Below are 11743 nucleotides of genomic sequence, written 5' to 3' on the forward strand. Positions count from 1 at the left end.
TTTTTATTTTTTATAGATGGAAAATATTCACAATTACAATTACAATTTTTTTACATGGAATTCTAGAAGTTACATTCCTATTACACCTCAGTGATATTTACAGGGAAAAGTGCAGCCAAACCTGATTTTGGGTGATTTGGATCAGGGCTTGGTCCCCCGATGTGCCAATACAGTTCTCTGGAGCCTCAGCCAAGAGATTGAACCCCTTTTCTGTCCCCGGCTAAGCTGGCAAATGACTAACCCCTAACCTTTCCCATTACTAACTTCCCATGCCTTGTTCTGCACTGTCCCTGGTGGCCATCTTGGCAGAGGCAGGGCTTTGCTTCCTCCTATTAGACCCTCCAGCAAGCAGACCAGCAGAAGCGAACTCGCCAAATCTCCAGAGGCAGCAGTGCCTGAGATCTCACACTGCAGATATACAGCTATGAGGAGGAAGGCACAGGCATGCCTAGGCACCTCATATACCAGGAAGGGCTCTGCTATGTTTCAGCAGCAATTCCAGAAAAAGCTTAAACCTTGCAGGGTACTGCCTAGGCACAAAACATTTCCAGATGTTCCCTAGAACATAGAGAATCACTGATTTTGGGTCCATGTTGGAATTGTATTATAACAACGCAGGAAAACCCAAACACAGCACCTGCCTGTCACTACACTCCTCCGATGCTGCAAACTGACAGGTGCACTTTATACAAATAGGTGTAGTTGTAGACTGTCCTGTAGCCGATCACCCCAACACATCATAGAAAAGCTCCCTAAAAGTGTCACATGCACAGGGAGACCCTCAACACCGATACACAGTCATGGTCACAAATATTGGCACCCCTGCATTTCTGTCAGATAATGCACAACGTCACGCAGAACATTGCTGCAATTACAAAAGGTTTCGTTCTTTTTGTTTGTAGTGGTGACACAAAATGACAGTTTTTTGGTGCAGCCCATCATTCTACTGCTCTCAGGAAAAGAAATGAGGCTTTTGAAGAAAAACATGAAAAACACAGTCCCTACAGTCACAGTCAGAGGTCATGGCTTACAGCAGGACAATGACCCAAAGCACACGTCAAAAATCACCCAGAAATGGTTTCAGACAAAGTGCTGGAGAGTACTGGACTGGCCAGCAATGAGTCCAGATCTGAACCCCATAGAGCACTTGTGGAGAGATTGGGAAACGGAACCCTTCCGATCTGAGAGACTTGGAGCAGTTGGAGAAAGAAGAGCGCTCCAAAATTCCTGTAGAGAGGAGTAAGAAACTCATTGAGAGTTACAGGAAGCCAATGATTTCAGTTATTTTTCCTAAGGGCTGCGCTACCAAATATTAATTGAAGGTGCCAATAATTCTGTCCAGTCCATTGTTGGAGTTTTGTGTGGAATGTGTCAGATTTGGCTTTTTGTTCTTCATGTTTTTGTGTCACCAATACAAACAAAAGAAATAAACATGGGAATGCCGAAACATTTGTAATTGCAACAATTTTCTGCGTCAGAATGCTGCACTGGACCCCGGGGGGTGGGGGGGGGGAAATCACAAGCCGACGTTTGTTCAATTGATCCGTCTCCTCTGCTCCGGAAGCACAAACTCCATCATGTCCACTTTCATGTTGAATTCCTCTTCTGTCGCCTTCTACAGGAAGACAAAAAGTGAATGGTAACATTACAGAAAGTCAAATCTCACCCCCCACCTAAATTATTTAATGGGGTGTCTCACTAGCCAAATGAGGTGCCCCATGGATGGTGCCGTGGCATATGAATCCACAATCCAAGCTGAGCTTTACTTATTCTGGTCAGGGTTCAGGGATTCTGGGCTTCAGTGGACAGAGCAATTCAAAGCCTGTGCAGACCCTGTATAGAGCCCGTTATTACAATAGACAGGTTCACTTTAATAGCTTTATGTTGGGTGACATCACTCTTATTCTTCCCTTATACAAGACTTGTGAGGATTGCAGACATTTCCAGCAGAAGTAAAAAATACTAAGGGGCAAATTTAAAACAGAGACAGATGTCGCTATCCGGCGGACAGTGCAGCATTACACACCACAGCATGCATCATACAACCCATTTATAACATGCAGCCTGCAGCATACAGCTTACCGAGTCCCATATAGTTCCCTCTGCTCAACACTGCAGAGAGGACTCCATGCAGGAGGGGAACTTGGCTCCAGCTTTTGCTCGAGTTCCCCCAACTTACTGACATTACTGGTTGCCAGGAGCTCGGCGGGACACCAGCCAGAACATCCCAGGATGCCAATAGCTGGGTGGGGAGATGTGTATGGCCCTTGCACATCTCCCAGTCTGGCTCTTAGAAACCAGGGACGCTCTGGCCACAAAGGGGGAGGCAGGCGTACTGCTAACCGCGACCACTGTCTGCTGCCCCTCCACGTGACCCAAAGAGATGCTGCCTGGGGGACCCTGCTTACTGTAGCTGCTGGCTCTAGACACACACCAGAGATGCTGCACTTGTTGCAGTTTGCTTGGCCACCACTAGATGGAGCAGAATGGAAGACACTTGTAGTGATGGACCTGAGCAGCTGGAGCAGAAGGGAATGCTGGGAGCACAATGATCCGAGGATGGAGCTCACATTGTCTAAAACTCCTATTAATGAGCAAAATAAGCCAAACTGACCTGGCTGAGAAAAAGCCTGATAACAGGATTCTCTACCGCAGGAGTACCGGACCACTTCTTAACCCAATTTCTTCTGATTAGAAATGGATGTAGAAGAGAACTATTGCCTGCGAGAGGCAAAGCTCAAACCTGACCGTCAGTATTAATGATAAGCCTCAGAAAATGTGAGGGAACAGCCTGGAAGGGCTGCCCACTGCTTTCTATTACCGGGATGGGTTGCTCGGTGTTAGACGGCTGGCCATCTGAGGAAGAGTCCTCACCCCTAAAGACAGCAAACTGAGCAAGGGGGGGTGGGGGGGCACAAAGGGGATGTATAATGTACGGGGGGGCTCAGAGAAGTACAAAACCTCTGCAGGAATCCAACCCGGAGACCATCACTGGGAGCATGCTTCTCCTGAGCTACTGGTCCCTGCTGCCACTTACCAGTTCCCTCTTTGCCTCTTCAATCTTCAACTTTACCAGCGATGGATTCTAGAAGATAAAGGCCACATTGGGTTTAGAGAGAACCTGGTCACCATCATATCTTATAGACTAGAATGTAAAAATAAAATAAAGTGACTCTGGTGCTGATGTGAATATTTCAAACTAGAGATGCACAGATACCGTTTTTTCGGGACCAAGTACCAATATTTTTTTTCCGGTACTCGCCGATACCAAATACCGAGTACCGGAAGTCCCATTAAGGAAGCCAGGCAGCGTGTAATCACTCGCCCCCTGGATTCCCGATTAGCAAGGAGGCCCTGTCCATGCATCCTTGTCAACAGGTGACGAGGAAGCATGGAGCCAGCTTTATGCCCAATCAGGAAGCCGGGGGCGGGTAATGACTTGCTGCCTGGCTACCTGATTGTTTGAGAAGCTGGCCAATCAGGAAGCCGGGCAGCGAGTTATTACACGGTGCCTGGCCTCCTGATTGGCCGTCAAGCCGGTTCCATGTTCCCACATCAATCAGGAAGCCGGGCGGAATTTAATGACTCGTCATCCGGCTTCCCGATTGGCCAGTTTCCCAACCAATTAGGAAGACAGGAAGCGAGTCATTACACGCTGCCCGGCTTGCCGATTGGCCGGGAAGCCAGACAGCATGTAATGACTCACTGCCCGGCATCCTGATACCGGAAGTTCAGGTATCGGGCTACTTATCGGAGCATTTGGGTGAGTACTCGCCAAATACTCAGCATCAGCACCGATACCAATACTAGTATCGGTGCATCCCTACTTGAAATCCGCTTCCTACGAAGAGGAAATCACCGGCTGGATTTTATTCCAGAACTCGGGGTGAATCACTCTCCTGGGTCCCCACAGCCATCAGTGAATTCACCTGCCAACCTCCACCCCACTAATATACTGACATGAAGGTTGGTGGGGGTACCAGTGAGCTCTGCGGGGAACTCAGGAGATTGACACACCCAGCAGCATTGGTTCTAGAAAAGACTTCAGCCAGCAATTTCCTCTTCATTGTAGCGGCGTGCGACACCACAGGCAGTAGAGGAACATACAATATATACACCTTTATATTAGGTGTTCAGGTTACAGGCATAGTTGCTATAATAAAAAGCAATCTGAATTTTCAGAGAATTACCCTTTAAGGAAAAGTCATTTTTGTTGTGCTCTTCATATTTTCAATTTGAGGTGTTTACTGTCCCATATTTTCATGCTTGTATTACTAATTGCAGTGGGATATTGTATATCAAGGACAAGGTCTGTTTTCAGTGAGTCTGGGGTGACCCATAGACTTGTACAGAGAGAAGCACAGCTGCTGCGAATCTCTAATCCAGAACATATGTAATGAGCACGCTATGCTGATCACAGGCACATGTACAAATGGAAGGTTTTAAAAGGAGTAAGGCAACAGTGCCGTGTCAGATTCCTCGCATCACCTTTCAACATCTCGTGGAGTCAGGAGGCGGCCCAACAAAGTCCTAATGGGGTGGTCATAATAATGTGGCCACTCAGTGTGTATATATACAAAACACGATTTTTGGGAATGCCAAGTACTGGATTGCAGCAAATCAGTTGTCTGTCTTCACAACGAAGAGGGTAAAGCAAAATCCAAGTCATCCAACATGTTTTCATGGACTGGGAGTTGGATAAGAGTTTAGACAAATAGAGAGGCAGACAGAGGTGGCTGCCCAGTGGTTTTTTTTTTAAAGATTGCAGTGATCACGTTAGACAAGCGGCATCGCCCGCCAAACAATATGCTGTATATATTTCTTTTCCCAAGAAAAAGTTGAAAATGTCTCACAAAGGGGACAATTATTATAGAGACTCAACCAATAAAACCCAGCTTACAGGTAAAAAGTGCCCTGTGGCAGCCCATTAATACCCGGCTCTTATGGCTGAATTCCAGGTCCTTCTGACCAAGGTTCCAGCATTTATGGGAAGTGTCAGAGAGCACAGACCTATTCCCCCATCACTATGATAGGCTGCCTTACTATTCAATATGAATCTGCAGGAGGTAAGAAGGGGGGGGGCAAGTTTTGTGACTATCCAAAGTGCCAGAGCTTTGTCTTAGCTCTCATATACCCCACATTATACTGCACAACCAATACAACTTACAGGGGCTAGGTCCAGGTAAGATTTAAGCTTCTCCTTTGTAGCTGTGGATTGTTCTTTAAGCTCCGTCAGCGTCTGAAAAACATGAACAAAAAAAATCAACATTACAAATCAGCAAAAACACCGCACTGATCTATGAGACAAGAAACCGTCTACAATGTAGTTTTTAACCCTTTATGATGTTAGGATTTATTATAAAAAGTGGGAAAGATGGGAATATTTTATTGCTGCTCATGTCTCCAGTAGGCTCCTCTGCAGTAGCCGCTGAGATCAGCTGCGTCGGTAACCTGGGGGAGCGGCGACCAGGGGAAAATCAGCTGCGAGGCAAACAACAGACCCCCTTCCTGTCCCGGCCATTTTTCAGTATTCAGCACTGCGGTACTTTGACATTTATTCGGTCATGTAACACTGTGCTGAAATTTATTTTATATCATTTTTGGGGGCACAGAGCTTTCTTTTGGTGGTATTTGAGCACCACTGGGGAAACATTTATCACCCAATTTTTTGGGTCATGTCAGGTAAACAGTCAAGCAAAACAAATGACAAACGCACTCATCAATTCGTTACCAGCTTTACAGCAAGGTGCACACGGAAGGGCTTCAAACAGTAAAACAGCAAAAAGTCAGTTCACCTACAAACCTCAGACAGAGCCACCAAAGAGCGATGCGTCAGAGAGTCCTCCATCCCTGCTGCTGACAGCTCATCCTGTGTTAAAAGGTGGAGCAATCACATTGTTGTTAATAAGCAACTGAATGTAAAAAGTTCAACCAAACTCAGAAGGAAAATTACAAAACAAGCTGCTGCCATATGCATCTGGATTTTATACTGCGCTTTGTTCTAATAACTTGAATGTTTTGGTGCTCCAACTGGTTACACAGAAGCTTATGTAAGGTATGTCTTCACAAATCCTGGTTCTTATAAAAAAAAAAAACATGTAATGTAGCTAAAACAAGTCATTTTTGCTAGGATTAAACCATTGCACTGGAGAGGAGTTCCTCCTAATGAGGTAATTTTAGGCTAGATCATCTCACGTCTATAGTGCCTGCAGACAACCGCGGTCAACTGCTTTGGGTGTGTGCGGGGGAATACAACTGATTGGACATGATAGAGAAACTCTTCCAGTCGCCTCTGATCGCTCACACATGGTCTCCCTTCTCCCTCAGCCAAAACAGTCATGATAATAGCAAAGCCAGCAAACTAGTGGTGTCAGCACAACTCACTGGCATCCTGTGTGTCTATGAAAATATTAGGATCTAGTTGTCTCTCAAAAAAAAGGATTCTGCGCCTATTCAGTTACCCGCACCTTAGCAGTCTCTATCTTGTATTTATACTCCTCCGATTTGTCTTTCAGTTTCTTCATATTCTGTGATCGGACCTCCACTTTGGCTTTTTCCATACTGCACTGCTCTTCTGCTTTCCGGACATCCCTTCAAGACAAACAATATTCATTCCATGGAATATGCTCTCTTAAATTAACGTGACAATAAACTCAAGGAGTTAAACCCCAAAAATACATTCAAGTACCTTAATTATTACCAAAAATGTATCTTATTTGTGTATCACTCGGCTGTAGATCCTCCAATCATCTCTGAATGGGCACTGACACTGTCCTTCCTTCTGGAGGGTGATTACTTTTGTTCCCCATGGTCCCTGTGTGTGATGTAAAGTAGTCACCACTCCAAGCTCACTCCTGTGATGGACTACAAATTCTCATGTTTAGTTAACTAATTTGTATTGAGATTGTAGTCCATCACAGGAGTGAGCTTGGAGTGGTGACTACTTTACATCACACACAGGGACCATGGGGAGCAAAAGTAGTCACCCTCCAGAAGGAAGGACAGTGTCAGCACCAATTCAGAGGTGATTTGAGGATCTACAGCCGAGTGATACACAAATAAGATACATTGTTGCTAATAGTTAAGGGACTTGAATGTATTTATAAGATTTAACTCCTGAGTTTAGTGTCACTTTAATGTTGACATTTTTATAAATTAATCTTTCCCCAGGGAGTAGCCAGAACACATATCCAGACTAGTGATGGGCTCGGGCGTGTTCGCAGCTCCACGTGCCGAGCCCGCCAGGAAGTTGACAGCGCCAATCACAGGTACTGAGACATTTCCCGATCTCTGCAGCTGCGGACCGGGAACATGTCTCAGTGCCTGTGATTGGCGCTGCGCGCTGTCAGCTTCCTGGCGGGCTCGGCACGTGGAGCTGCGAACACGCCCAAGCCCATCACTAATCCAGACATCTAAATATCCTGGTTCCATGGTCTGCACATACCTTCAGCGTGGCTCTACAAATTATATTTTTCTCTGAATGTGGAGGATGTGTATTTGGTGTGCAGACACATGGACTGAAGTGTGGAGTCCTCATCACCAAAATCCCTGATAATATATGTCCAGCATCTATCAAAAACATATCCGTTTGGGTGGACCAGCTAATATTCTCAGAGGGTATACATCTATAACTTACAGTTCCAGGGATTTCTCCAGCACTAGGGCATTGGTTAAATTCTTTCTCACGTTTATCAGCTCCAGTTCCAGCTCCTGATTACTGGCCTCTATGGCCACCAGCTTAGAACTCAGGTCATTCACTGCCGGGATGTAGCTGGAAAAAAAGCAAAAAACAAAACTTGCCATTAGATTCAGCAACAAGTCCACAGTAACCCCAAAAAGTTCTGCAGACCCAATACTAAACATCAGCAAATGGCATATGTACTGTTGTTACAGCTGATTATGGTAAGCTAAGGCTTGGTTAAAAACACACATGTGCATTCCTATGTACAGATTCTCCAAGCCCTAAACAGAGAGAATTAAACAATGTATAAAGTAATGACTTGTACTACACATGTTCCAACAAGGACAACACAGATTCCCATTTGTCTAATTCTGTCTTGCCCGGCTCAACAAAATACTGGAACTGAGCCTAAGGAATGTGCATGGGTCTCCCAGTGTTTTAGTGGTTATAGCTCTGTAGGTGTGTTCACATATTATTATTATTAGTGGTGCACCGAAATCGAAATTTTAAAACCAAAACGAAACTAAAATACAAATAATTGTCAGGCCGATACCGAAAATGTTTATTTTAATTTTTTCACATTTTTAAAATATTTTATTTTATAAACTTTAATTTTTTTTAACCTCTGATCTGTGATAGGCGGCTGAGCGGTGCGTTGAGAGACGCCGGCCGCTCACAGCGCTCTCCTCCCGCAGCGCTCAGCCGGCTGTTTCAGTTTCTCTCCTCCCCGCTAGGACACAGAGCAGCGCCCAGCGGGGAGGAGATGAATCAGCAGGAAAATGGCACTTACGGCATTTAGCCAAAAGTGCAATTTTCGGCGGCCGATATATCTGTGCATCCCTAATTATTATACAGGATTTATATAGTGCCAACAGTTTGCGCAGCACTTTACAATATAAGGAAGACATTACAATACAATTCAAGACAAGATGGTAAGGAGGGCCCTGCCCCTGAGGGCTTACAATCTAAAAGGGAGGGGCCAGTGATACCGGAGGAGGGAGCTGTGTGGGGATGAATTGTCTGAGAACGTGATGGTCGAGCGGTTAGGTTGAGGTGGGATAGGCTTCCCTGAAGAGATGAGTCTCAAAGGGATCACCTAAAGGCAGTCCGAGTGGGAGACAGACGGACCGGTTGGGGTAAAGAGTCCCATAGGATAGGAGAGACTCGAGAAGTCCTGGAGTCGAGCATGGGAGGAGTTTGATGGGGAGACATCTGGTGGGGTTTTACCATGAGTGAATGCTTCTGGGTGAAACCATGAATTAGGGTATTTCAGGGGTAGGTAACCTGGGTAGTCCAGCTGTGGTGAAACTTCAAATGCCGCTGGGTGCCATACCTGTGGCGGTCAGAGTCTTGCAATGCCTCTTGGGATTTGTAGTCTCGCCACAGCTGGAGTGCCGAAGTTGTCTTCCCCCTAGGGTTATTTTTTTTTGCCTTAATATGCTGATCCATATGCAAAGATTCTATGGAAGCACTGATCCAAACTGTACCAAAATGGAGGTCGGCCTTTTGACTCGCGTTCACAGCAGAAAACAACTGCCAAGGCACGAAAGTAACAAACTATCCCTTTCAAGGAACTTAAATCCCGAATCAAAGTCTGCATGACTAAAATCAAAGCAGCTCTAGATGAACAACTTAAAATAAAAAAATAAATAAAAAAAAACAGGCTCCCTGATCGCTCACTACTTGCTTGCAAACGTTGACAGATCTCACACACACCAATCAGCCATATCATTATGACCACCCGCCTAATATTGAGTAGGCCCCCCTTTTCCTAATGCATGGACTCCACTAGACCTCTGAAGGTACGCTGTGGTATCTGGCACCAAGCCGTCAGTAGCAGATCCTTTAAGTCCTGTAAGTCGTGAGGCATGAAAGTAAAACTATCCCTACTAGGTCAGCAACCATGTTTAGGTCGGGGGTACGTGTCAAAGTATCATCCACATGAATGGCAGGACCCAATTGCCCAAAGCATCACACTGCCTCCGCCGGCTTGTCTTCTTCCCATAATGCATCCTGGTGCCATCTCTTCCCCAGGTAAGTGACGCACAAGAACCCAGCCATCCACATGATGTAAAAGAAAACGTGATTTATCAGACCAGGCCACCTTCTTCCATTGCCCCGTGGTCCAGTTCTGATGCTCATGTGCCCATTGTAGGTGCTTTTGGTGGTGGAGACTTTTGGTCGGTCCTGACCACCAACATCCCACAAGAGCTGTAGTGTTGGAGTTCCTCTGACCCAGACATCTAGACATCACAATTTGGTCCTTTCCAAAGTCACTCAGATCCTCAAACTTGTCCATTATTTCTGCTTCAACACATCAACTTCAGGGACAAAATGTTCACTTCCTGCCGAATATATCTCCCCCCACTTCCAGGTGCCCTCGTAATATATCCCCCCCACTTCCCGGCGCCATTGTAATATATCCCCCCTCCCCCACTTCCAGGTGCCCTCGTAATATATCCCCCCCACTTCCCGGCGCCATTGTAATATATCCCCCCTCCCCCACTTCCAGGTGCCCTCGTAATATATCCCCCCCACTTCCCGGCGCCATTGTAATATATCCCCCCTCCCCCACTTCCAGGTGCCCTCGTAATATATCCCCCCCACTTCCCGGCGCCATTGTAATATATCCCCCCTCCCCCACTTCCAGGTGCCCTCGTAATATATCCCCCCCACTTCCCGGCGCCATTGTAATATATCCCCCCTCCCCCACTTCCAGGTGCCCTCGTAATATATCCCCCCCACTTCCCGGCGCCATTGTAATATATCCCCCCTCCCCCACTTCCAGGTGCCCTCGTAATATATCCCCCCCACTTCCCGGCGCCATTGTAATATATCCCCCCTCCCCCACTTCCAGGTGCCCTCGTAATATATCCCCCCCACTTCCCGGCGCCATTGTAATATATCCCCCCTCCCCCACTTCCAGGTGCCCTCGTAATATATCCCCCCCACTTCCCGGCGCCATTGTAATATATCCCCCCTCCCCCACTTCCAGGTGCCCTCGTAATATATCCCCCCCACTTCCCGGCGCCATTGTAATATATCCCCCCTCCCCCACTTCCAGGTGCCCTCGTAATATATCCCCCCCACTTCCCGGCGCCATTGTAATATATCCCCCCTCCCCCACTTCCAGGTGCCCTCGTAATATATCCCCCCCACTTCCCGGCGCCATTGTAATATATCCCCCCTCCCCCACTTCCAGGTGCCCTCGTAATATATCCCCCCCACTTCCCGGCGCCATTGTAATATATCCCCCCTCCCCCACTTCCAGGTGCCCTCGTAATATATCCCCCCCACTTCCCGGCGCCATTGTAATATATCCCCCCTCCCCCACTTCCAGGTGCCCTCGTAATATATCCCCCCCACTTCCCGGCGCCATTGTAATATATCCCCCCTCCCCCACTTCCAGGTGCCCTCGTAATATATCCCCCCCACTTCCCGGCGCCATTGTAATATATCCCCCCTCCCCCACTTCCAGGTGCCCTCGTAATATATCCCCCCCACTTCCCGGCGCCATTGTAATATATCCCCCCTCCCCCACTTCCAGGTGCCCTCGTAATATATCCCCCCCACTTCCCGGCGCCATTGTAATATATCCCCCCTCCCCCACTTCCAGGTGCCCTCGTAATATATCCCCCCCACTTCCCGGCGCCATTGTAATATATCCCCCCTCCCCCACTTCCAGGTGCCCTCGTAATATATCCCCCCCACTTCCCGGCGCCATTGTAATATATCCCCCCTCCCCCACTTCCAGGTGCCCTCGTAATATATCCCCCCCACTTCCCGGCGCCATTGTAATATATCCCCCCTCCCCCACTTCCAGGTGCCCTCGTAATATATCCCCCCCACTTCCCGGCGCCATTGTAATATATCCCCCCTCCCCCACTTCCAGGTGCCCTCGTAATATATCCCCCCCACTTCCCGGCGCCATTGTAATATATCCCCCCACTTCCAGGTGCCATTGTAACGATGTCACCTCTCAGTGGTCAGAACTTTATGGCCGATTGATATATATACACACACCAGATGGGGGACACTTGCATCATATAAGGCGACAGGTGC

General features: G+C 47.3%; 1 protein-coding gene across 1 annotated transcript in view; it reads right to left on the reverse strand.

The window, feature by feature from the left end:
- Positions 1-1508: 1508 nt before the first annotated feature.
- Positions 1509-11743, reverse strand: part of HAUS1 (HAUS augmin like complex subunit 1) — a 12911-nt gene continuing 2676 nt past the window's right edge. Inside the window, exons 4-9 of the mRNA XM_018568280.1 lie at positions 7637-7771; positions 6468-6591; positions 5804-5869; positions 5168-5239; positions 3038-3085; positions 1509-1615 (exon numbers count right to left, since the gene is read on the reverse strand). Coding sequence (XP_018423782.1) covers positions 1535-1615; positions 3038-3085; positions 5168-5239; positions 5804-5869; positions 6468-6591; positions 7637-7771 — 526 coding nt within the window. The 3' untranslated portion in view covers positions 1509-1534. The remainder of the gene's footprint in view (positions 1616-3037; positions 3086-5167; positions 5240-5803; positions 5870-6467; positions 6592-7636; positions 7772-11743) is intronic.

This window comes from Nanorana parkeri, unplaced genomic scaffold (assembly GCF_000935625.1).
Source record: "Nanorana parkeri isolate BGI_ZX_2015 unplaced genomic scaffold, ASM93562v1 scaffold1166, whole genome shotgun sequence".
In the NCBI taxonomy this organism is placed as follows: domain Eukaryota; kingdom Metazoa; phylum Chordata; class Amphibia; order Anura; family Dicroglossidae; genus Nanorana; species Nanorana parkeri.